At 49.7% G+C, this 27898-nt stretch overlaps 1 protein-coding gene across 11 annotated transcripts in view; it reads right to left on the reverse strand.

Moving 5' to 3' along the window:
• The window catches only part of AADAT (aminoadipate aminotransferase), a 193906-nt gene extending 166371 nt beyond the window's left edge, over positions 1 to 27535 (reverse strand). For 2 of the 11 annotated variants that reach the window (XM_078771729.1, XM_078771723.1), the window contains exon 1: positions 14406 to 14617. Coding sequence is in view for 4 of the 11 variants with exons in the window: in XM_078771727.1 (XP_078627853.1) it covers positions 14406 to 14508 (103 nt within the window). In the remaining 7 variants the exon portion in view is untranslated. Of the gene's footprint in view, positions 1 to 14405; positions 14618 to 27187 lie in introns of those variants that run through there. The other 9 variants (XM_078771726.1, XM_078771722.1, XM_078771728.1 and 6 more) reach the window with 8 other exon arrangements.
• Positions 27536 to 27898: the final 363 nt, after the last annotated feature.

The following is a 27898-nucleotide window of genomic DNA, read 5'->3' on the forward strand; positions in this document are numbered from 1 at the left end:
CATTACATCTCCCTTTCCCACAACAAGAAAAGTAATAAAGTAAAACAGCAAACCCATGTAACACCATTACATGTCTGTACTGTCATTATATCATTACAACACTACACCAGTAACACAGAGCAGGTAACACGAGATAACCAAAGTGTATAAATGCAAACATCGGATAAGCAAAGTGTTTTATAGATCAAGACGGCATGGCGCTTTCACAGCTCGGCCAGACCTCGTGTGCACAGGTGTCAGGTTCTGTGACAGAGGCAACCTGTGACTAAAACTGGCAGAACGCCGGGGAGATTGATGAACCATCTCTGCTCTGGTCACACAAGTGACGTCACAGTCATAATTCACAGGTTCATTACCAGACCTTGCAGATGGTTCGCTGTTCACACTCACTGTGGCTTCAGAACTCTTGTTTTGGCTCAAAGATTGATGGGGCACCGCATCACACGCCGGGAGCTCCTGAATGTGAATTCGATTGCGTCGGAGTGTTTGACCATTTGGTGATGCGAGCAAATATGACCGTGGCTCTTCACACAGGGAGAGAACCGTGGCCGGCTCCCAACAATGGGTGTTGTGGTTCTGAGGAGAGAACCGTGGCCGGCTCCCAACAATGGGTGTTGTGGTTCTGAACGCGAACTCACAGTCCAGGGTATAGGCCCGACATTTCGTGTGTCCGAGCAGCTGTCCAGGGTATAGGCCTGACATTTCATGTGTCCGAGCAGCTGTCCAGGGTATAGGCCCGACATTTCGTGTGTCCGAGCAGCTGTCCAGGGTATAGGCCCGACATTTCGTGTGTCCGAGCATACCTATCGTGGTAGAGCTTTTCTAAGTAGTGGCGACTCTCCAGATCCTCATGGATGAGGTTGTCATCGTCGTGCACGTTAGTGATTCTGGTTGGTACCAGCGATTTGATTTTTCTGCCCATTAGCAGTTGAGCAGGACTTGCCAAGTTGTAGCTCACCTGGGTGGACCGCCAAGCTAGCAGCGCCAAATGAAAATCGTTTCCCGCACTTTTTGATTTGCGGAGGATATATTTCACTGTCTCGACTTGGCACTCAATGAATCCATTAGATTTTGGGTATGTTGGGGATGAAGTGACGTGGTCAAAATTCAATTTCCCAGCAAATGAACGAAATTCTGCGCTGGAGAAATGAGGACCATTATCACTCATAAACGTATCAGGAATCCGAACTCAGAAAAAATCTGTCCCAAGGTCGCAATAATCGTGCGACTGGGAGCAGACTCGGGCAGTTTGCGACCAATAGGAAATTTGGAATAATTAATCTGCGATGACAATCCACTGATCTGCATCAAAATAGAACAGATCACATCCGACTTTGCTCCATGGTCTGAGTGGAATGTCATGTTGCTGTAGTGGTTCAGGCAGCTGAGATTTCCGGTGTCGTTGGCAGGTAGGACAGCATTCCACTAGCCGATCAATGTCCTTGTTAACGTTATACCAGTACACAGTATCCTTCGCCAGCAGTTTAGTTTTCTCATGTCCAAAATGTCCTGAGTGGAGTTTCTGTAGAATGTCGTTTCTCATTCTCTTAGGTATAATGACTCTCTCTCTCTCTCTCCTTTAAGAATTACACCATTTTCAATTGACAGCTCATCCCGAAAACTCCGTTATGTCCTAAGAGCCTCTGGGAGGTCCTTCAGATGGTCTGGCCATCCACTGATAATAAAGTCTCGAAGTTGACAGGTCAGAATCACGAAGTGTTTGCTGTTGTAGCTGAGACAACTTCTCAGAAGAGAAATGGACCAAGTCAACACGCAGGTCCAAGTCAATTGTCATTGTATTGAGTTGACTGGGAAGGCGGGATAGGCCATCGGCAAGCTGATTGTCTGCCCCAGGGCGGTACTCCGTTGTAAAGTTATACCCTTGGAGTCTGACAAGCATTCGTTGCAACCTCGGTGGGGCAGAAATCAATGGCTTGTTAATGATCATCAACAACGGTTTATGATCGGTGAGAACAATGAAACTCCGACCATACAGGAAGGTATCGAAACGTTCAAGGCCAAACACGATGGCCAATAGCTCACGTTCAATGCAAGCGTAACGTTGTTCACTATCTGTTAGAGTTTTGCTTGCATACGCCACTGGCTTTAGCTGGTTTCCATGGGCCTGAAGCAATGCTGCACCAAGGCCTTGAAGACTGGCATCACATTGGAGGTAGACTGGCTCCTCTGGCTGATAGTAGTGGAGAGGAGATGTTTCTGACACCTCATTCTTCAGATGATCAAATACAATTTGATGGTGCGGCTCCCATAGGAATTCAGAATCCTTTTTGAGAAGGTCTCTAAGAGTCGCGAATTTCACACTGAAGCCCTTGATGAAGCGTGACAAATATGTCATGAGGCCGATGAAATGTCGAAGCTCGGCTTTGTTCTCAGGTTTTGGAACAGCTCTCACATCTTCAACCTTCTGCTGGTCAGGCTGTATTCCCTGTCCACCGTAAGTGTTACCGAAGAAAGTAATGCTGGTCTTTTTGATGTAGCATTTGTTTGAATTGAAAACGAGGCCTTCGCATTGTGCTGTTTTCATCAGTTCCTCGAGGTGCCGGTCATGCCCCTCCTCAGTGGCACCATAGACAGCGATATCATCTGCTATGCCAACTGCACCTTTACAATTCTGGAGAATACGGTCCATTTCCATCTGGAAAATATCCAGGCTTACACACAGTCCAAATAGCAACCGTTGGAAACAATACCGGCCCGCTGGGGTCTGAAATGTAAGAAGTTGTTGGCTATCTTCATCGATTCTTACAGACCAATACCCTGTCTTGGCATAAAGTTTGGAGAAGTATTTCGGTCCTTCAAATTTGTGATTTAGCTCTTCCGTTGTAGGTATTTTGTGATACGGGTGAATCAGTGCTCGAGTGAGGTGCTTTGGGTCCAAACAAATCCGAATACTGCCGTCTTTTTTGGTTACATATGTGAGAGAGCTGACCCACTCCATCGGTTCCTTGATACGCCGGATGACTCCCTGAAGAACCATCTCATCAAGTTCTGATTGAATTTTGTCCCTGAGAGCAATGAGGGTTCTGCGTGGTGGATCGACATGTGGTGGGACATTTGGGTCCACAACAAGCTTGTGCATTGTATGAAATTCACCGATGCAGTCAATTTGTTGTGGGTATTGTTGCGGATATGGGATTTGCATCCATCCATATCCGCTTGTAAATATTCCCCTATTTTCTCAATACTTCCCAACTATCCCCAATCCCCCATTCCCTAGTCCCATTTTCTGTAAACAACACTCTGTAGACCCGACCTCCCCCTATTTCCCCCATTAAATGTCGTGCCCAGGTTCACCGCATCTCATGTAAGACAACTATAGGACATCTTGCTAGTTATTCTTAGTCTATGTCAGTTAAGGACTCGTTTCCATTAATTCTGACCCTTCGTTGCACCAGAATGTGATTGTATGGCACCGTTAGGAAGTTTAGGACCTCCCAATACCTCCCCGCAGCTCTTCCTCACAGTTCAACAACAACAACAACAACAACGAGCGCAGGAAGTGCGCATCCTCAATCCGGCTTGGTTGGTAGGGGGTGCTGGGAGGGCACCAGGCCTTCCCAATGAGCCGCCATCAAACATGTGCTCGACGGGGTTACCAAATAGGGGCTCCCTGTCAGCTCCTCGTCAAGGGCGGAGCCCGGTAACCCCCGCACCCAATGGAAGCGGCGGACCGGCCCCAGTGGGGCGGAACCAACCAGCCGAGGGCGTGTCACTCCCCGCTGAGCATGCGCAGTGAGGGGGAGGTGACGTCAGATGCGCGCTGAGCTTGAAGCAAGAAAGACGTCCCCTCCGAGCGCTGTGAGACCTCCCCGCATCTTCTGGACCATGCTTTATCCTGTCCCCGAGCCAAGGTGCACCTTGTGCTATCGACCTACCTGTCCCTTCCTGCCATCAATCCCTGTGTAAGTCTGCTTTGTTCCGTTTGTCTGTGGTCTGTCTGGGCTAAGATAAGACGGTAATTAAGTGCCCATCTCTTCTGTGTCTTTACCTCACTGCCTTGTAATCTACCCCTTTTCTCCACCACTGTAATTATACCCTCCTCCGGAGGTCTTGAGAACTGTACCCCTTGCGTCGTTTCCTCTTTCCCAGTCGTCGTGTCCTTTCTATCATTGATTTGGCATAGCGCGATTTGGCCAACGTCTGGGTGAATCGGGTGAGTTGGGGAAGAATCGGGGGAACTGTTAGGTCGCGGCAATACCACCGCTCGGTAAATAACATCTAATCCGCGGACGGTAACAACTGGTGTCTGGGAGTGAGATACGGACCCGAAGCGCGCTTAACGCGCTCAAAATTACAAGTCACCGAAATTTGATTTTGTTTTACAAAAAACCCGAATATTGAAAGTCGCGCTATGGGAGATCAAGACGGCTGGGTTCCGGTAGAGGAGAGTGAGGCAGGGTCGATCCAGGACCAAATTGAGGGACATGAGGAGAGCGAAGCAGTGAGGGTGGCAGGTTCGCAAAATGGCGTCCTCGCGCACGAGGTCACGGGCGCGCAAAATGGCGCCTCGCACATGGCTACGGCGACCGCGCCCGCGACCGTAGCAGCGCCGCTGGTGGATTCGAACCTTTTTTTCCTGCAAATGAGGGCCCTTATGGGACAAATGGGAGACCAAATTGGAGGTTTGAAAAACAGTATAGAGGCTCAGAGTGAGCAAATGGGGGTAATGAGGGCTGATAGTGAGCGATTGGGGAGCGAAATGGGGAACCGGATGGATGCTCAGAGTGAGCAAATAAGGGCTCAGAGTGAGCAATTGGGGGTAATGGGGGGCGAAATGGGGGGCAAAATGGGAGAAATGGGGGAACGGCTAGAAGCTAAATTAGAGGGGTTAGACAATGGGATAGAAGGGGTGAAACATGGGTTAAAGGGGGTAGAAAACAGAATGGCCACTCAAGAGAATCAAATGGAAGGGATGAAAAAGGGGTTAAAGGGGTTAGAAAACAGTATGGAAGGCAAATTGAGGGACATGAGGGACCAAGCGGAAAGGGAAGTTAAACAAATGGGGCAGCAGATAGAGGGGGTCAGAATGGGGGTAGAAACTAAATTGGATGCTCACAGGGAGGAAATGGAGCAGATGAGGATGGCGTCTGGGCAGGAGAGGCAAGTGATGGGAGAGGAGATCAGAAGAGGTGTGAGTGAGGAGGTCGGAGGATTGCGCGAGGAGGTGAGGCACTGTAAGGAGTGCATGGAGAAGGAGGTGAGAAAGGGGACTGTAAAATTGCAAGGTGGTATAGAGGAGTTGACGCTGGGAGTAGAACAGCTGACAGTGGGACAAAAGGAGTTGGGGGACCAGGTAAAGAAGAACACAGCGGTAATAGAGAGTTTAAAATCAACACAGAAGGAGATGAAAAAGGACGTAGGGGTAATTAAAAAAGAGTGTCAGACGGTACATGAGGACCTGACGAGGAAAATGAACAAGGTGGTAGAGGTGATGGAGGTTAAAGAGCGGGAGGTGCGGGAGCACATATAAAAAAATAAGGTGGAGTTAGAGGAAGAACTTAAGGGGGCGCACGAGGAGATGAAGGAGGTGAAGCAGAAATTAGAAGAAGTGGAAGAAGGGGTGAGCGAAATTAAGAAGCGACGGAGAGAGGATAAGAAAGAGATAAAAGAGGAAGTAGAAGAATTGGTCCAAAGTCTGTGTTCGGATCGTGATGATGTGCTCATTAACCGGATGAGGGATTCGCAGGTGATGGAGGAGAAGCGAAGAGAAAGAAGACCCGGTGTAAGTGGTGACCAATATGGTCGTGCGTATGATGTGCCAGGTGATTTAATAAGCTTGGGGGTCGAGATGGACCCGGATGTTCGTGAGAGGCCAAGAGTGAGGTGTATGGCTGGTCCGGAGTGTATGGAACGAGGGTGCGAGCGAGAGGGTCCGGTGATGGGAGAGGTGCGAGGTGTGAGTGAGCAAGGTTGTGGTGGTGTGCAATGGGTAGCGGGTTGCGGAAGCGTGACCCATGCATCGACACCAACAGGGGTAGTTTTTAGAGGGACAGGGGAGGCACGGGAGCCCCTTGGGGGTAATGTACTGTGGGGACCCGGCCGGTTCGGCCCCGCGCTGACCCCGCAAGGGGCGACGCACGGGGTCCGGCAGGCGGGCAACGACTCACATACGAGGTGGTCCCACAAGGTCCCACTCGCGCCGTATGACGGTGGGTAAGGGTGGCATCCCTGCCACCCTTCCCATGATTGGGGCAAATGCGCTCTAGATTATGGGGTGTATGGCAGTGAAAACTAGCCCGGGTGGGTTAGGTTATATTGATAGCGACTAGAGGTGACTATGGGTGACAAGATTTAAGTAAGAGACTTGGTACCTGTAGTGGGGACATAGTAGCTTAGTGTTTGATAATGACGTGGGAGCGCTGAGTGTAAGGGAAGATGGAGGAGCGCGAGTTTTAGAAGGGAGTAGACAGAGCAGATGATGCAGTGTGAATGGAAGTGCTGGTGAGCAGCTTCAAATGAGGCATCGGTGAGGCAATGCTCCGAGGTGTGTGTGAGTGTACAAGTGATGAATGAGAGCATTGCGGATGAGTGTCATGGTGAGTAGTGAGTGTTGTGGATCAGCGCGAATGCGCTTGGGGGAGAGAAGGGTGCAGGCGGCACCAAGTATGAGAGCACATGTGTGCAAGTACAGGTGTGTGGAATATATGGAGCAGAGAATGAGTGGTGTGGAGAGAGTTGGAGTAAGTGGTACGGAATGGTGTGCGTGGTGCGAAGGTGTGGATGGGGGAAGAGTGGACCCCCATCACGGATACCCGGGGCGGGTAGTGTAAGTGTTAGGTAGAGGGTTTAGGTAAATTGTGGTTGGATATTGGCATCTGTGGTGCAGGTGGAAGAATGGTGATTGGATGGGTGCATTAGTGTTGTGGAAATGGCTGGGCGTGTAGCCTGTTAGTGTGTGTAGTTGGTTTGGGCACTCCACCACTGTGAGGATGTCGGCCAGGTGAGGCCGCAGGTGGGCTCTGGGAGCCGGTAGTTGTGGATGGGGCCCGAGGATCCGGAGGACGGACCCGGGTAGCCCAGTGCCAGAGGGCACCGAGGGGTGACAGAGCCAGGAGGGGCCTTCCCCAGTTAGTTAGGTTAGGGTGAGGAGCTAGGTAAGCTCGGGTGGCAACTGCAGTGGTGGAGGTGTGCAGGTGGGTAGACCTGCTGGGAGAGCTACACGTCGCAGCCCAGAAATTGTGCAAGGGCACCGGGAGATGAATCGGGGGAGTGAGACCCCAAATTGAGAAGCACCACAGTTTGGTCAATGGGAATTGGTTTTTAGAACCCATAGTGTAAGTTGGCCAATGGATTGGCAGGGAAAGACCCCAGGTAATGTAAAGTTGTTAAAGTCATTTAGGAAATAGTTAGGATTGATGAACCTGTCGCACCATACGCAGCCACTTACCTGAGGTGATGCTGATGACTCCACACCTGTGTTTTCTTTGTTTTGTGTTGCAGGAAAGGAGAATTGTTGTTTGGATTTGTGAGACGCATCACAACGTGGATGAGACATTGGGGTGATTCCATCTCTCCCTCCTTAGGAGGGACTGATGATGAATTGGTGATGGCAGATTTTGATGAGAGTTGGAAATGGCAAATTTGATTGGTTAGGAGGGAGAGAAGATGAATTTGGTTTATGGGAGGAACGGGGAAGACAGTAGGGACGTTGTTGATGTGTAAAGTAGATGTTTATGGGTAGTGTTGTGTTTTGTGGATACAGTAAGGGGTAAGGGAGGGGCAATGTAGGTTACCTGGTGGGGGGGGGGGGGGGGTGTACGGTAGGAACGTACCTGTCTCACCTGGTTCCCATGTGCCCCCAGTGTGCATTACCTTGTATTGCATGCACTTTTGCGCCCTTACCACCTTACTCACTTGTCTTCTTTTGTCTCCCACCTCCGAGGATCTGGCTTTGGGGCAGAGAGAGAGAGAGAGAGGTGCTGGCTCCGCAGTTGTGGGCCTGTACTTCCGCTGCTTGCTGCCTGGATCGATACACCATATGGACAGCAATTTTTGTGGCCGCCCACAATGGACCGCAGTTCTTTTGCGGTCAAGCACCACCCGTGGATGGACCTCTGGGTCAACGTGGCACCTATGCCATACAGGTGAACCACTTTTAGTTGGCCCCCCTGACGGCCACAATTCAGAAATGGACGCGGTTGGCGCCTTTCTTTATTTCTAAAGAAGCCAGAAGGCCAAGTGCACTCCATGAAGGCAAGACCAGCGGCAGAACATCGGCCGGCTGCGACATCACCGGTGACCATGGACACTTAACTGTGCATTTTTATGAACACTTTATTGGTGCACCGGATGGTGCTGACTGTGCGTAATGGGGTGGTGCTTTTGGTGCTTGGACGGGGTGCTCTGCACATTATTAAAGGCCGTAGGGTCACAGGGCACTCGTGGGTTGGTGTATCGATGCTGGCATGCGTGCTCTCCCTATGCATAACATCTGCATGTGTTCCTCAAAGAACAGGTCCTGGATCGTAGTGTAAATATCAGTGTTGTATAAATAATGCTCCCTACCGGCTGTATGTTTAGTTTGAGGATGCTTTCCGCGATTCGGTTATCCTGTGAGTGTGTTTCTGTTAGGAGAAGGGTGCAACGTCGCAGGGGGACATATTTACTCATTTGTGAACATCTGTAAAACTGTCGCACTCAGGGTTGAGTTAATAGTAGAGGGAACTACATCTGAGTGCCACACTAAAGTAGGTAAAAATTTATCGGGTCGGGCCGGCCCGAGGTAGAGAAGGGTGCAGTGTTGCGGATATGGGATTTGCATCCATCCATATCCGCTTGTAAATATTCCCCTATTTCCTCAATACTTCCCAACTATCCCCAATCCCCCATTCCCTAGTCCCATTTTCTGTAAACAACACTCTGTAGAACCGACCTCCCCCTATTTCCCCCATTAAATGTCGCGCCCAGGTTCACCGCATCTCATGTAAGACAACTATAGGACATCTTGCTAGTTATTCTTAGTCTATGTCAGTTAAGGACTCGTTTCCATTAATTCTGACCGTTCGTTGCACCAGAATGTGATTGTATGGCACCGTTAGGAAGTTTAGGACCTCCCAATACCTCCCCGCAGCTCTTCCTCACAGTTCAACAACAACAACAACAACAACAACAACAACAACGAGCGCAGGAAGTGCACGTCCTCACTCCGGCTTGGTTGGTAGGGGGTGTTGGGAGGGCACCAGGCCTTCCCAACGAGCCGCCATCAAACATGTGCTCGACGGGGTTACCAAATAGGGGCTCGCTGTCAGCTCCTCGTCAAGGGCGGAGCCCGGTAACCCCCGCACCCAATGGAAGCGGCGGACCGGCCCCAGTGGGGCGGAACCAACCAGCCGAGGGCGTGTCACTCCCCGCTGAGCATGCGCAGTGAGGGGGAGGTGACGTCAGATGCGCGCTGAGCTTGAAGCAAGAAAGACGTCCCCTCCGAGCGCTGTGAGACCTCCCCGCATCTTCTGGACCGTGCTTTATCCTGTCCCCGAGCCAAGGTGCACCTTGTGCTATCGACCTACCTGTCCCTTCCTGCCATCAATCCCTGTGTAAGTCTGCTTTGTTCCGTTTGTCTGTGGTCTGTCTGGGCTAAGATAAGACGGTAATTAAGTGCCCATCTCTTCTGTGTCTTTACCTCACTGCCTTGTAATCTACCCCTTTTCTCCACCACTATAATTATACCCTCCTCCGGAGGTCTTGAGAACTGTACCCCTTGCGTCGTTTCCTCTTTCCCAGTCATCGTGTCCTTTCTATCATTGATTTGGCATAGCGCGATTTGGCCAACGTCTGGGTGAATCGGGTGAGTTGGGGAAGAATTGGGGGAACTGTTAGGTCGCGGCAATACCACCGCTCGGTAAATAACATCTAATCCGCGGACGGTAACAGTATGCATCCATGACATCCTTCACACTGTTGTAAACCAGTGGTTGGTTACTGTTCACTGAACAATGCAACGTAACAACGTGTAGATTCTCACACGATGGGAGGCCCAGAACTGCAGGACCACTGACATCCACAACAAAGAAACGTGTGCTGGTCCACTATAATCCCTTGTAACTGCTGGCCTCATCTACAGTGCCAAAACACTTGATGTGGGTTCCATTGTACACAGTAAAGACACTCTCTGCTGTCTGAAGAGAGCCAATGTCGGGTTCATATTTTGAATTCAGCATTTCGGGAAACATGTGTCGAAAAGTGCGAATGGGCAACGTGTTTCCTTGTGCACCTGTGTCCACCTTCAGCTAAAGATAATGAATACCCAGCCTGCTGCATAGACTGACATGAAGTGTTGTGTAAACCTCATTACATTGACCAGGTGTATCAATCGAATCAAAAGTCAATGAATCAAACTGTGATGCAAGGTCATCAGGGTCATCGGTGTTGTGCCGATGCCTGTGTTGCTGTTCCATTATAGGTGCGTCATACACTGCTTCGTGTTGTGCACTGGCATGGTGAACACTGTAAGTGTTAAGAAACCGCGAATACCTTATGCATGGGTGTTGTCCTGGAACTCGAGGGTCTGGTGTACCTTCATGTTCTATGCTGTGAAGATCAACACGAGCATGTGATGTCCGGGGATTCCACCAAGCATTACCTGTAGGACCATAATTGTTGGGTGCAAAGCTTCTCAATGTTTGGTGTCTGTAGGCACTCGATGAGACTTTGTCGCAGTTGTTGAAACTTGGACGTAAGACAGAACTTGGCCCAATGGCCTAGTTTAGCACACAATCTGTATGTGGCGTTGCGAGCAGGACATTGGTTACGTGTTGGAGGGTGTGAGGTCCCACAGTTTTGCACTTACTGAGTCTCGGGCCAACAGCAGAGATGTTTACGTTGTCTGTTGCTTTGTTAGCAAAATCACTCATAACATGCAGCTGCAGCTGTTTGATGTATGTGGCCGACACCTCGTATGTGCGCCCCAGTTTCAAGGACTCGTTAAGAGTAAAGGTCTTAGGTTTTGTCAGAAGCTCCTTCTGAAAGTCGGACATTTGGGTACTTCCAATGATCTGTTCTATCAAGCGGTCGTCCTCTTCTTGTTTGGAGCTGAAATCACACTTCTGGGATGGAAGCTTGCACCGGCTGATAAAGGCATCCAGTGACTCACTGAGATTCTGGCTGTAGCAACGAAGCTCCAGTCGACAGATCATGAAGTTATCCAAGGGTTCCATTTGTTCCAGGAAGCAATTGAAAATATGTGTGGGTTGCTGCCGCTGTTCGTCTGTTAAAGTCCATGTGTTGCACCGTTTGAGGCCTTCCTCTCCCACTTGAAGCAGGATCAGTGAGTGGCACCTGCTTGTTCACCGTAATGCCTCTAACTTGAAAGTACAGCTCCAATTGCTGCCTAAACATCTTAAAAGCCACCGCTGTGTTAGGCGCGGTTCAGTCCATGTACAGAGTCCCCGCCGGGTCCGCCATTGTGAACAGGGGTGCGAGGTCAACGAGGAATGAACCGATTACAAGAGGCACGGGAAACACTGGCTTTTTACCTCAATGAGCTCGAATATGCGTCGTAAAACCGCTGCCACCCTGTAAAGTTCTGATGTAGAATAGATCACGATGCGATGACAAAGAGAACAATCAATTACTGCAGCACGCGGAATCATGGTGATGTGCAACAACCCTGTACACACACCGCCGCCCCCTACCCGGAACTCCACCTTCATACTCAAAATCGCGAGCAAGCCCTTCCGGTTCCACACAACTAATGTAATACCATTACACCACTGACTCCTGCGTCAGTGAGTCAGTGTTGCCTTGACCATGCTGGGGAAAAGTGGACGGCGAGGGAAGGAGGGAGGTCCGAGAAATTTAGCAGTACTAAAGTGACTTTCAGACCATCTTGAACATCATCAGGGCCAGACATCCTGTACTCAGTAAAGTGACTTTCAGACCACCTTGTACATCATCAGGTCCAGACATCCTGTACTCAGTAAAGTGACTTTCAGACCACCTTGTACATCATCTGGGCCAGACATCCTGTACTCAGTAAAGTGACTTTCAGGCTACCTTGTACATCATCTGGGCCAGACATCCTGTTCTCAGTAAAGTGACTTCCAGATCGCCTTGTACATCATCTGGGCCAGACATCCTGTTCTCAGTAAAGTGACTTTCAGACCACCTTGTACATCATCTGGGCCAGACATCCTGTTCTCAGTAAAGTGACTTTCAGACCACCTTGTACATCATCTGGGCCAGACATCTAGTACTCAGTAAAGTGACTTTCAGACCACCTTGTACATCATCTGGGCCAGACATCTTGTACTCAGTAAAGTGACTTTCAGACCACCTTGTACATCATCTGGGCCAGACATCTAGTACTCAGTAAAGTGATTTTCAGACCAACTTGTACATCATCTGGTCCAGACATCTTGTACTCAGTAAAGTGACTTCCAGACCACCTTGTACATCATCTGGGCCAGACATCCTGTACTCAGTAAAGTGACTTCCAGACCACCTTGTACATCATCTGGGCCAGACATCTTGTACTCAGTAAAGTGACTTCCAGACCACCTTGTACATCATCTGGGCCAGACATCTTGTACTCAGTAAAGTGACTTCCAGACCACCTTGTACATCATCTGGGCCAGATATCTTGTACTCAGTAAAGTGACTTCCAGGCCACCTTGTACATCATCTGGGCCAGACATCTTGTACTCAGTAAAGTGACTTCCAGCCCACCTTGTACATCATCTGGGCCAGACATCTTGTACTCAGTAAAGTGACTTCCAGACCACCTTGTACATCATCTGGGCCAGACATCCTGTTCTCAGTAAAGTGACTTCCAGACCACCTTGTGCATCATCTGAGCCAGACATCTTGTACTCAGTAAAGTGACTTCCAGACCACCTTGTACATCATCTGAGCCAGACATCCTGTTCTCAGTAAAGTGACTTCCAGACCACCTTGTACATAATCTGGGCCAGACATCTTGTACTCAGTAAAGTGACTTCCAGGCTACCTTGTACATCATCTGGGCCAGACATCCTGTTCTCAGTAAAGTGACTTCCAGACCACCTTGTACATCATCTGGGCCAGACATCCTGTTCTCAGTAAAGTGACTTCCAGACCACCTTGTGCTTCATCTGAGCCAGACATCTTGTACTCAGTAAAGTGACTTCCAGACCACCTTGTACATCATCTGAGCCAGACATCCTGTTCTCAGTAAAGTGACTTCCAGACCACCTTGTACATCATCTGGGCCAGACATCTTGTACTCAGTAAAGTGACCTCCAGGCTACCTTGTACATTATCTGGGCCAGACATCTTGTACTCAGGAAAGTGACTTCCAGGACACCTTGTACATCATCTGGGCCAGACATCCTGTTCTCAGTAAAGCGACTTCCAGACCACCTTGTACATCATCTGGGCCAGACATCCTGTACTCAGCCAGTGTTTACTTCCTATCACTAAGCCAGTTTCCAATCCAGTTGGCTAATCTACCAATCAATCCACAATCACTCACCGAAGCCAACAGCTAATGATGATGTCACATCCCACTATTTTCATCGAAAAGTACAACAAATATTAAATAGTCAACAGCTAACCACACTTGGTTCAACAGGTAGCCAAAATCGAGATAATGGCGGTTCCAAGAGATGGTTGTTATTTGTCCAAACATCCCATGTCACATCTGAGAAAAAGACATTTTTCGGAACCCAACTCCTACAATCGGACTCTGTCGCAAGTGGTTGTGAAAAAATTGTTTCGCCTCGCAAAAAACAGGGGAGTCTCATGAAGAGAACCTTTCACTTAATACGTGGTACGATTAGACTTTTCAAATCATGTAAAGAAAAACATATGTCAGAGTTTTTGGACAAAACTCACTTTCTAGCCCCTTTCTTCCTTGTAGGCTCCTGGCCTATGCAGTCGAACACTGTTTTCAGTTGTATTTTCGATATTCCCATTATCCTTGCTTGGAGACAGCGTCATGTCATGGCACGACGACCCCACATGATGGAACTGTTCGTATCTAGTCTCATTGTTGACATATTTTAGTCATATTACGATTCACTACAATGGACCGATTGATAAATTTATAGCTGTAAACATCACAATTCCATCTTGAATAACATGTTGGTGTCAATATTATGAAAAGGAAGATGTAATGTATGTTCAAATGATATATGCTGTATAACTGTTGTTATTATGAACTGTATGTGACGTTGTACATGTTGATATGTGACATTATTACATGTACTAAAACATTTGCCTCTGCCATCATCCACGTCAGGTGAATTTTTTTTTCTTACTTAGGGATCAAGACACCCAAGAATATTTCCTCCAGAATGAAAAGACGAAGCACACGGGAAGAAACAAATGACTGAAACGCGACCATTACCACGGAACGAGAGGTTTCAATATGTGCAGGAACTTTTTATCACGCCATAAATGAACTTTACCTTGCGAGGGTGGCTTCGAACCAAAGTGAAGCTTTACTTTTGCAAGTTTGATAACGATGATGACAATCCGGAAATTTGGAGCTGCACCCCGCCTGCTCCACATTATAAACAGCAGCAATCCAGGAGGTGGGTACGGTTAACTTCCAGCTGCGATAAACAACTCGAGGAGGGAGAGATGGGAGGGGAGGAGGGACACAGAATGCAATTGCTGCAAGGTTTGGGCAACCTTTCAGCAACTTATATAATTGCACAAACTTATCAGAGATTACACGAGTACTCTCTATGTGGGGATGTCACGGAAAAAAATGTCGGTCCCATCTGCTAAATGCAAAACTAAAGTCGATAATCTTCTTTAAAAACTCGCTTAGGCGACATATGAGAGCACACCTGGACTGTTCAGCTGATTGTCGAGGTAGGGATCCCTTTTCAGTTCTCCAGACCAAGACAAAAGCAAAATAAGGCAAAATAACGAGATCGCTCAAACCCGGGAATTCATCTTCTTGTTCATAATAATAATAATAATAATAATCATAATAATAATAATAATAATTATTATTATTAATATTATTATTAATCTTCTCCAGACGGCATATTTCCGAACTGCCTCTATCAATGGCAACGATTCTGCTACCATTCGATAGAGTTTTACTTCCTGCAACATCCTTTGGTATTATAATTCTCGTAGCTTGAAATGATTCCATGAAAAGTCCAGAAAACGACATTCCTATGAAAAAGAATGGCATTGGGGTAGGCGTGGCTATGACTGTCAATCAGCTTGATGGGGGCGGAGCCGCTAGACACATTTGCCTCAGTGTCGGCGTTATGCGTCATAATGTTATGTGGGATCAAATAATATCAGCAGAAATAACATGTCTCGGGAAATGCCGTGTTTTTCATTGTTACGTTTATGAAAACGAGATGGTATTCATAGAATACTTACCCTGCACAGTCAACTTGTTGTAAGCCAACTCTTCTGTTTTTGAACATTGTTTTTCTTTGATCCAATATGGCTGCCAGACCACGTCAGCGATGACATCATACATTTATAGTCTCTAATACAATTGTTGCATAGATCATGCTCAATAAATTTCAAACTGATCAGACGAAGCGTTGTCCCTGTCAAATTATGACGTCATAATTATGGCACCAATGACGTCATCGTTAACACCTCTTCCCCATATGGAGTTCTTTACAATGAGCCATGTTTCAATTTTTTCCAAGCAGCGGTTTTGGAGATATAGAGGTGCAACATTTTTCGGTTTTTCCAAGATAGCGCCTGTACCACATGACCTATGACGTCATGATTATCATTAAAATATTCCACATGAGGAGGCGCTCCTATGGTGAAAATTTCGTGTCCATCAGACCAACAGTTCCTGAAAAAAATTTCATAATGATCGGATGGATAAGTGTTGTATTGTCGAATTACGACGTCATAACGAAGGTACCGATGACATCACCGTCAACATATCTTATTCCCCATTGTGAGTACTTGACAATGAGCCATGTTTTTATTTTTTCCATTTAGTCAGGTTCACTATGCGTTTTCGTTCAAAATCATGGTAGATTAGCAAACCTATACATTTTTGGAAACGTTATTACATGGAAAATCTGAAAATCAATGTTTACCTTTGCCAATTCCGACCAATTCGATTCGACCAATTCGACCAATCGACTAATTCCATTCGACCAATTCGACCATTCGACCAATTCGACCATTCGACCAATTCCATTCGACCAATTCGACCATTCGACCAATCGCTTCGATCGACCATTCGACCATACGACCAATTCGATCGATTCGATTCGATTCGATTCATCGAATTCGATTCGATCGACCATTCGACCAATTCGATTTGCCAATCAATTTGACCGACCTTTGCTTGTGTGCAACGGACTGTGAAAACGATGCGGACTATATTGTCGGATACGACACACAGGACAGTGATGACGAACTCTAAATGGCATATTCTGTAATCGTGTATGTTTGATGCCATTGACTGCCTGTGTATATTTTGTCATTGACTGCCTGTGTAGATGTGAAGTTATACTGACTGCATGTGTATATATGATTTTGCTGACTGCCTGTGTATGTTTGGTGATATGAATTATTGTGACACATTTTGATGTTATTAACTGCCTGTACAAAATGATAACATGTATTTGATTATGCAACTTATCGCGAATATAAAGACAGTATTTTGCAATTCAAAACCTTTGATTCGTGTCTTACCATTCCCCATAGCACTAATTTGATACTTTCATTGGATTCCTTGTCCCTGAAAATATAGGTTTAGTATATTTTAAAAAGTTTTTAGGGTAATTAGAGGCAGAAATAGAACAAAATATGTATTTTACAGTGGCCATTTTGAAAATACAAAATGGCCGCCATACAGGTATCTCTCCAAATGTAAACATTGATTTTTAGTTTCCTTATGCTATAACCTTTCCAAAAATGTATAGGTTTGCTAATCTACCATGATTTTGAACGAAACATAATTTATTGACATAGTGAACCTGACCGAGCGGTTTGGGAGATATAGATAGATGTGTAACGTTTTTCCAAGATGGCGTCCGCACCACGTGACCTATGACGTCATAATTATGAATAAAAAATTCTACAGGCGAAGGTGCTTCGATGGTAACATTTCGTGTCAATCGGACCAACGATTTCCGAGAAAATGGATTTTTAAAATGCAAACACGTACGGCACATGGCACACGTATTCAGTTGAATGTTTAACCCTGCTTTTTAGACTAGGATTATAATCTCAAAAAATTTCATGAGGGGTAACTGTTTGTTACAAGCTGTCACCCATGCTAGGATTGAACCATGACACCTCCTGAGCAATATTAGCCTGGATGACACTTGATATTTTGATTTGGGACCTCACAGTGGGTTATTTTGTGAAAAAGGTCAATCGCAAAATATCTGATTTTCTCGAAAATACAAAAATGTCAATAAAATGACCAATAATTCAGTTGCAAACTTATTTTTGGTGTCAAAATGAGCAGAATAACAATACATATTGTACAAATATTGGTTTATACTATAATATCGGGAAATTTTACAAAGAATGGCAAAAAATACAAAAAAATGCCGAATAATTATTTCGGTTTCACCGTAAACATATAACAAAAATTGCAATAACTTCACAAATAAACATCCCGTGCATATGTTTTAGGTATCAAAATCATTCATTATTATTCCCTCACATAACAGTAACAGACAATTGGTTTACAACTGTGAATAAGACTGATTAATTACAACAAACATAACCCACCCCCCATAAATGTTGTTGCAACAATCGGCTGTACCATGGTTTAACGATCGTTACATTCCCACCTAAGCGTACGATTTGCTTTGCATTTTTCATTACATATTTCTTGTTTATTCATTTTCAAATCGTAATGAATATCTATACAAATATAATATCAATTAAATATACATAATCCGTACATATTTGTACCATAACCACTAACCAGTTTGTGATATAATATATATCTAATGTTGCCAAAAGTTGTTTGTTTTGTTAATCATGTTAAATAATCTTGGCTTATCAAAATGGTGTCGGTTTTAGCTTCTAGATCTAACGTATTTTTCTTTTGAACAGGTGCTGATCAGCAGTGGCGTCATGGAACCAGCAGCACACATACAGCCGAGAAAAAGAAGCGTGGACACTACAACTAATTGGAACATTTGCTTTATATGTCAGAAACAGTCTAACAAACCAACTAGAAAGCTTGTAAGCAACGGACTGGAGAGAGTGCAGCATGCACTGAGTGAGCGCAAAAAACACCAAGACTATGCAAGGTGGGACGCAGTGGAGAGATTGGAAGCTGCAAATTTTCAATCTGTATCTGGTGACACTGAATTTGTTTATCACAAAGACTGTTATGGCACTTTCACAAGTGCTATGCATCTCAGTAGATTTTGAAACTAAGACCTCCTGTGCAGAGGAGGGTGCTTCGACCAACCAACGCAGGCGACCAAGCCTCTCAGGTACTGCGAAGCAAGGCCAAGGCATTGAACACGGACCTGTGTGTTTTCTGCCAGCAAACGTCCAAAGACAAGACCCGACTTGCAGCATCCCTGTCATTCTCTAAAAAGCTGCTTCTAGCCGCTCAGACTGACCCTCTCTTGAGCTGCAGATTGGCTTGTGTGAACGACCTCGTAGCTGGAGATGTACGGTACCATCTCAAATGTTATGTCAACTTCACACGAAAAGCTGGCCGTGAGCATGATCCAATGATGCAGCCAAACCCTAGGGAGATTTGTTTGAAAACTGTCGCACATGAGATTTCTATTGGCATCACCAAGGGAGAAATATACAGCCTATTAGATGTGTGGGAACGATACTCTGAATTGATGGCTGAATGTCAGGTTGATGCTGGAAGTTACAAGCAACACAGGACACATTTCAAGTACAAAGTACGTTCTATCCGGCGCAAGATCGACAGCAGAGAGATTCCACTCCCTGCCAACTGGAAGCAGTTCATGGACTTACCAGAAAACAAGGCAAATCTGACCAACTTTCTCAGCGATCAAATGATGTTGGAGGCAAAAAAGAGCCGACCCACTTGTGAGTCGATCACTGCAGGTGGGTTTGCAAAGTAGCATCGTCACTGGGGTCTGATGTTGAACAGCTGCAATCATCTCACGAGGAGGCCGATACACGTATAATAGTGCATGCCAAGGTGGCCTATATGGATGGATACGAACGTATCATAGTCTCGTGCAGGGACACCGACGTATTGGTACTGCTCACACACTTCGCGGGACAATTAAGTGGAGAGCTCTGGATGAGAGCTGGCACAAGGCAGCAACGGCGTTATGTGGCTGTGCACGACATACAGTTGACACCGACCATGCAGCGTAACATCCTGGCGTACCATGCGGTTACAAGATGTGACACAGTCAGTCAACCAAGTGGACACGGGGAAAAGACGACATGGAAGGTATTCCAGCAACACGGAGCATTGCTTAATGACCTCGGACGTGGCACACTGTCAGAATCCACCATACGGAGTGTGGAAGAGTTCTTCTGCCGCATTTACTCACCAGCTTCGGACGAAACTAACATCAACGATGTGCGATACCGCATGTTTCAAAAGGGCACCAAAGACCAAGAAAAGCTTCCGCCAACTCGAAAATGTCTTCAGCAACACATCAAACGCGCACACCACCAGGCTCAGGTGTGATACCAGGCAGATGTACCAATCCCTGAAATCGAGTCGCCCATTGGAAGTGGATGGTACGAGAATGCTACGAGGAGACGACACCAACACGTCAGTGTGGACGATCCTCTGCCAAACGAGTTCACAGACATAGTCTGCTGCAAGTGCAAAAATTGTGCAACTGCCAGATGCTCTTGTAGGGCCAAGAACTTGAAGTGCATAGCTGCGTGTACCTGTAATAACGGAGTGTGTCACAACCCATACAGTGTGGCAATTGAAACGGCCTCTGAGTGACTTAAACACGACATTGTAGCGGTTACCGCTGGATGCACACAATCGCCTTGCACCGGCCAGAACACGGCCAGACGCGCCTCTCCCGGGCATGCCCGGACTCACTGTTCCCGGGCACGCCCGAACCTCTCGGGCACGCCCGGTCTCGTCTTTCCCGGGCATGCCCGCTCTCGCCTTTCCAGGGCTCGCCCAGAGCGTCCGGGCATGCCCGCTATCGCCTTTTCAGGGCTCGCCCAGAGCGTCCGGGCATGCCCGCTATCGCCTTTCCAGGGCTCGCCCAGAGCGTCCGGGCATGCCCGCTATCGCCTTTCCAGGGCTCGTCCAGAGCGCCCGGGCACGCCCAGCCTCGACTTGCCAGGCCGCAGCCAAACACGCCCGGGCAGGTCCAGACTCGCCTTTCCAAGGCTCGCCCTTGACACCCGGGCATGCCCGGTATAGCTTTTGCCGGGCAAACTTCCCGACATAAATGTGTATATATATTGCTGCCCGATAAACGGGCTTGTCAGAATACCTGAGCTGTTTTGTTTCAATAAAGCAACTCGGACCAATTCCGTCTTTGGTCGCGTCAATTCTTTCGACTCGCGTTGGAGCGCAGTTCCTTCATTGGTGACCTACCGACATGGATACGGCAGTGACGCTTAAACTGCCTACCTTCTGGGAGGCTCACGCGGCTGTTTGGTTCGCTCAGGCGGACTCTCAGTTCGCCCTGCGAGGCATCACCGCGGATGACACCCCCTTCCACCATGTTGTGGCGGCGCTCGGTTCCGCCACCGCGGCCCGCGCCTTGAGCCTCCTCGAGCACCCGCCGGCTGCTGACAAATACGACACGCTGAAGACACTCCTCCTCGACGCTTTCGCCCTCTCACCGGCAGCACGCGCACGGCGCCTGCTCGCTCTGCCCGAGCTCGGCGACACGCGCCCGTCCGAGCGCATGGACTATATGCTCTCATTGCTCGGTGAGCACTCTCCGGATTTTCTGTTCCGCGAGCTGTTCCTTCGCCAGCTGCCTCACCCGGTACGCCTCGCCCTGGCTGGCACGTTGATCACGGATTCCCGCGCCCTCGCCAGGGAAGCCGATAAGATCTCCTCGGCGGGCCAGCACATCGGCGCAGTTACCTGGAGCCCGCCGCCGTCCGAGACGACGCCCACGACACCCGAGCACCCTGCGCGGTTGGAGGCTGAACTGCCGGTGCAACTGGCGGCTGCCACGCCGCACCGCCCGCTTCCGACACGACGGCCGGGGCCTCCACCTGACCGGGCGTGGTGTTATTACCACACCAGGTTCGGACACAAGGCTCGGACGTGCCGGCCCCCGTGCACTTTCGGCAGGTCGGGAAACGGCCGGGCCGGCGTTCATTCCCAGCCATGAGCGCCGGCCACTCGGGCAACTTGCTGTTTATTCGGGACAAAGCGTCTGGGCGGCGTTTCCTGTGTGACACCGGCGCCCAACTGAGCGTCATACCCGCCTCTGAGCAGGACAGGCGGGACGCCGTTTGCGGCCCCTCTTTGGTCGCTGCTAATGGCTCGGCCATACGCACTTTCGGCCCACGCGTCGTCACCCTCTGCTTCGGCAGCCAGCGTTTTCAATGGAATTTTGTGACCGCCTGCGTCCCCATGGCTTTGCTGGGCGCCGACTTCCTCTGCGCGCACGGGCTGCTGGTCGACGTCAAACGTCGTCGCCTTGTCAACGCCGAGACCTTCCCCTCCCTGGCGTGCACGATGAGCAGCTCCGCGCCGACCGAACTGGCGTGCGCCCTCCCGGCAGCGAACGAGTTCGCTCGCCTGCTCGTGGAATTCCCGGCCCTCACGCGGCCGACGTTTTCGGCCGTCGCGGTGCGGCACGGGATCGAGCACCACATACCCACTACGGGCCCGCCGGTCTACGCCAGGGCCCGCCGTCTCGACCCGGCCAAGCTCACCGTGGCGAAGGCCGAGTTCGACACGTTGGAGCACCTTGGCATCGTGCGGCGCTCCGATAGCGCGTGGGCCTCGCCACTGCACATCGTGCCAAAGCCGGGGGGTGGATGGCGCCCGTGTGGCGACTACCGCCGTCTCAACGACGCTACCACCCCCGACAGGTACCCGATCCCGCATATTCAGGACTTTTCCGCCCGTTTGGCGGGACGGGTCATCTTTTCGAAAATTGACCTGATACGGGGCTACCACCAGGTACCTGTCCGGGCGGCCGACGTCCCGAAGACGGCCGTCATCATGCCGTTCGGCCTGTTCGAATTTTTGCGGATGCCGTTTGGCCTCAAGAACGCGGCCCAGGCGTTCCAGCGCTTGATGGACGGCGTGCTGCGCGACCTGCCGTTTCTTTTCGTCTATCTGGACGATATCTTCGTCGCCAGCACGTCCCGCGCCGAGCACCTCCTCCACCTCCGAACACTGTTCGGTCGCCTCAGCGAGCACGGCTTAATTGTCAACCCGGTCAAATGCCACTTCGGCGCGACGACCGTTGACTTTTTGGGCCACCGCATCACCAAGACCGGGGCCGTGCCGCTGCCGACCAAGGTCGAGGCCATCACCACGTTCCCGCGTCCCCGTTCCATCAAGGCCCTCCAAGAGTTCCTCGGCATGGTGAATTTTTATCACCGATTCGTGCCCCGCGCTGCTCAGCTCATGCGGCCCCTTTACGAGGCCCTCCGGGGCAAGCCGGCCAAGCATGACATTGTTTGGTCCGCGGCCATGGACGCGGCCTTCGCCAGCGCCAAACGGGCCCTCGCCGACGCAACGCTGCTGGCTCACCCGGTGCTCAACGCGCCCATCGCCCTCACTACGGACGCCTCCAACTACGCGGTGGGCGCCGTCCATGAGCAATGGGTGGACGGGGTTTGGCAGCCACTCGCTTTTTTCAGCCGGCAACTCCGGCCGAACGAGTTAAACTACAGCACATTTGACCGCGAGCTGCTCGGGCTATTCCTGGCCGTTCGCCATTTCCGACACCTCCTGGAGGGCCGCCCATTCACGGCTTTCGTCGACCACAAGCCGTTGGTCTACGCAATGGCTCAGGTCACGGAGCCGTGGTCGGCCCGCCAGCAGCGCCACCTCTCCGCCGTGTCGGAGTTCACCACGGACATCTGGCACGTCGCCGGCAAAGACAACGCCGTGGCCGACTGTCTTTCTCGGGCCAGCGCGAACGCGGTCTACCTCGGCGTGGACTTCGCGCTCATGGCGGCCGACCAGACCACCGACGCCTCGGTGCAGGCACTCCGTGCGGCGGACACGGGCCTCCGCCTGGCCGACATTCCCTTCGCGGGCACCGTCCTGCTCTGCGACGTCTCCCAGGGCCAGCCTCGCCCCATCGTGCCCGTTTCCTGGCAGCGCCGCATCTTCGCCTCCATCCACGGCCTTTCTCACCCGGGCCGGAAAGCTTCTCAGAAGCTGGTGTCGGCGCGTTTCGTCTGGCACGGCCTTCGACGAAACATCCACGACTGGGCCAACGCCTGCACGGCCTGCCAGCGGGTCAAGGTCCACCGCCACACCCAGGCCCCGCTGGCACCTTTCGCCGTGCCTGAACGGCGTTTCAACCACGTCCACGTGGACCTGGTGGGTCCCCTGCCCCCCTCGCGGGGGTTCACCCACCTGCTCACCATGGTGGACAGGACCACCAGGTGGCCGGAGGCCGTGCCCCTCGCCTCCACCACCACCGCCGACGTGGCGTAGGCGGTCATCGCCACCTGGGTCGCGCGCTTCGGCGCACCAGCGGACATCTCGTCCGACCGCGGCCCACAGTTCACGTCTGAGCTTTGGGGCGCGGTCGCCCGTTCGTTGGGGGTCACGCTGCACCGCACCACGGCCTACCACCCCCAAGCCAACGGGTTGTGCGAGCGGTTTCACCGCTCCATGAAGGCCGCACTCATGGCCGGCCTTCAGGACGACGGTTGGGCCGACCGGCTGCCGTGGGTCCTTTTGGGCCTTCGCACGGCCCCCAAGGAAGACCTCCAGGCGTCCGCCGCCGAGCTCGTCTACGGCCAGCCGCTCCACGTCCCGGGCGAATTCGTGCCCGACGCTACCAGTCCCTGGTCCGCCGCTCGCCAGCGCTCGGACCTCCAGGAGGCCGCCCGACGATTTGCCCCCGTGCCGACGTCCCGCCACGGTGGCCCCCAGTCCTATGTCCCCCCGGCGCTTCGCACAGCGGAGTATGTCTTTGTGCGTCATGACGCGCACCGGGGGCCACTCCGGCCGCCGTACGACGGGCCCTTCCGGGTCCTGCGACGGGGCGACAAGTCTTTCATCGTCGACTTCGGCGGCCGGCCGGACCGCATTTCTGTGGACCGCCTCAAACCGGCGCACATGGACGTCGAGCGACCACCACGGTTGGCCCTTCCTCCGCGGCGAGGCCGCCCCCCGTCCACAGTTCCCCCCGCTCGACCACCCACCACCACGTCGGACCCCTCCCCACGACCCTCTAGGGGTCGCTTCGGCCGGGTCATCCGGACCCCCCTTAAATTGACCCTGCCGGTGCAGGTCGATTCTGGAGGGGCATGTGTAGCGGTTACCGCTGGATGCACACAATCGCCTTGCACCGGCCAGAACACGGCCAGACGCGCCTCTCCCGGGCATGCCCGGACTCACTGTTCCCGGGCACGCCCGAACCTCCCGGGCACGCCCGGTCTCGTCTTTCCCGGGCATGCCCGCTATCGCCTTTTCAGGGCTCGCCCAGAGCGTCCGGGCATGCCCGCTATCGCCTTTCCAGGGCTCGCCCAGAGCGTCCGGGCATGCCCGCTATCGCCTTTCCAGGGCTCGTCCAGAGCGCCCGGGCACGCCCAGCCTCGACTTGCCAGGCCGCAGCCAAACACGCCCGGGCAGGTCCAGACTCGCCTTTCCAAGGCTCGCCCTTGACACCCGGGCATGCCCGGTATAGCTTTTGCCGGGCAAACTTCCCGACATAAATGTGTATATATATTGCTGCCCGATAAACGGGCTTGTCAGAAAACCTGAGCTGTTTTGTTTCAATAAAGCAACTCGGACGAATTCCGTCTTTGGTCGCGTCAATTCTTTCGACTCGCGTTGGAGCGCAGTTCCTTCAACATTCTTTTATTTCATTTCATGTACATGTAAACTTGCACATATGCAATTAGCAGCATTTTCAGTCCATGGTTACTTGTTTATATGACATCAATATCATGTTCTTACAAATATTACCGGTCAGCGAATCTTAAGTTTCACTAGGGGGGTGGGTTATGTTTGTTGTAATTAATCAGTCTTATTCACAGTTGTAAACCAATATTGTCTGTTACTGTTATGTGAGGGAATAATAATGAATGATTTTGATACCTAAAACATATGCATGGGATGTTTATTTGTGAAGTTAGTGCAATTTTTGTTATATGTTTACGGTGAAACCGAAATAATTATTCGGCATTTTTTTGTATTTTTTGCCATTCTTTGTAAAATTTCCCGATATTATAGCATAAACCAATATTTTTACAATATGTATTGTTATTCTGCTCATTTTGACACCAAAAATAAGTTTGTAACTGAATTATTGGTCATTTTATTGACATTTTTGTATTTTCGAGAAAATCAGATATTTCGCGATTGAGCTTTTTCACAAAATAACCCACTGTGAGGTCCCAAATCAAAATATCAAGTGTCATCCAGGCTAATATTGCTCAGGAGGTGTCATGGTTCAATCCTAGCATGGGTGACAGCTTGTAACAAACAGTTACCCCTCATGTGATTTCTGGGCCCCTTTTCAGATAATATTCCTAGTCTATTTCGCTTCGCGAGCACAGGGTAATAAAATAATAGCGAGGTACCAGTGATATACACCGCACACGGGACACGTGATCACGAACCCTCCATTCACGGGTCAAGGTAAAAGCAAACCACGTAATCAATAACCATCTCAAGTCACCGTTTCTCGGCGGCAGATTCGCTACGGCGGAGTATCACTGATGCCGTCGAAAAGAACATCTGCTATAAATGGAGGTGTGTGTGTGTGTGTGTGTGTGTGTGCCATACTGTTTTGATGTCAATTAATTAAGTACTATTCAAATGTACCTTTTAGACTGCTGAGACCCCTTAGACCTTGAAAGACCCTTCAACCCAGATGACCTGTAAGACCCAGATAACCCAAAAGTCCCCAAGTCACCCAAAAGTCTCTGAGGACCCAAAATACCCAAAAGTCCCCAAGGACTCAAAGGTCCCCAGGGACCCAAAAAGTCCTTGATGACCCAAAAGTCCATGATGACCCAAATCACCCAAAATTCCCCAAAAGTCCTTGATGACCCAAAAGACCCAGATGACCCAAAAGACCCAGATGCCCCAAAACTCCCCGAGGACCCAAAAGATCCTTGAGGACCCAAAACACCCAGATGATCCAAAAGTCCGTGATGACCCAAAAGACCCACATGACCCAAAAGTCCACGAGGACCCAAAAAGTCCTTGATGACCCAAAAGTCCCCAAGGACCCAAATCATCCAAAAGTCCCCAAGGACCCAAAAGTTATTGATGACCCGAAAGACCCACATGACCCAAAAGTCCCCGAGGACCCAAAAGTCTTGACCCAAAACACACAGATGATCCACAAGTCCTTGATGACCCAAAATATACAGATCACCCAAAAGTCCACGAGGACCCAAAAGTCCCCAAAAGACAGATAACCCTAAAGACCCCAATGACCCAAAAGTCCCCAAAGAGCCAAAAGTTCCAGAAGATCCAAAAGCCCCCAAAAGACACAAATGACCAAAAAGTCCCGATGAACCAAAAGTACCCCAAAAAACCAGGATGATCCAAAAGTCCCCGAGGACCGAAAAACCCAATGACCCTGATGACTCAAAAGTCTCCGAACACTCAAAAGTCACCAGAGACCCAAAAGTCACCAATTAAAATTTGGTCCAATGGACCAACGGGCCCCTAGTTTAATAAGCTTTGAACTGACATTTAGTGATCCTTTCATCGTTGTTTTGGCATATCTGGTCAATTGGAGTGGTCAATGGTCAATTAATTAATGTTTAACACTAGAACTCCCGGAGCGGTTAATTTGACCCGCAAGCACATGTTTGACTATGTGTAATTTTTTTGTTCACAGTTTTTATTTTCCTTGACTTTTCTTGATTCTGGGTGTTGAATATTCATACAAAATATTGACCTCCTGACCTCAACCACATTTGAGTTACAGGCTATTATACCTAAAACCGCCACTGCGGTCAATTTGACCGCTAAGTAAATGTATTGCATAGAGCACATGGGTTTTCCTCCTGATTATTCCATCTTTGTCTATTTGGGTTTCTCCTGATACTCTAGCACTGTATTTGGTCAGTTATTTGATTCTGCACCTGTGCACACACCCTTTTATTTCCTCACCTGCGGCCACTCCACAGTTCCCGAGAGTCCCTCGCTCACAGCCAGGCTCCACCAATTATGCGTTGGTGCTGTGTGACATCACGTGGGCTGGCTGGGATAACGGCACTCCTCGAACAATCGCATGCGGACGGGGGGTGGGGTGGGGGGGGGGGGGGGTTCAACAAGCCACAAATGGGACGCATACATTGGGCCTCACCACCCTGTCCTTACCTTCCCGGTGCCTCGCCTGGTTTACAGAGCATACATAAGTGTACTCTGTAAACATAAGTGTACAAATTGCACTTACCATTCATCTCTATGTGAACTATACTGATTCACAGCATACATAAGAACAGGACAACTTCACTCGAGCAGGTCCCTGCTTATGAAAACATGTTTTAACCCACATGAACACACCCATATGAACACGATATTCTACCTAATTTATACCCCCTCGGACATAACAATGGGTATCTGAAAATAAAGGCAAGAAAATCCCCTCTAAGGCATTGAATTCACAATTTAAAATCAGTAGCTGTAACGGAGTGATATTTGCTTTCCCTTTTCATGGACATGCATGTCCCAAATGACGAGTACACCCATGCTCATCTTTGCTGTGAATTCTACATACTACTGAACACACTCAGATAGGGGCAGTGAGGTGGTGGTGGGAGACCTTTGACTGGCTTCAAACCCACTAACGTTTGTGATGTCTATCCCCATTAACTCCCT

This window comes from Myxine glutinosa, chromosome 2 (assembly GCF_964187855.1).
Source record: "Myxine glutinosa chromosome 2, kmMyxGlut1.1, whole genome shotgun sequence".
NCBI classification, from domain to species: domain Eukaryota; kingdom Metazoa; phylum Chordata; class Myxini; order Myxiniformes; family Myxinidae; genus Myxine; species Myxine glutinosa.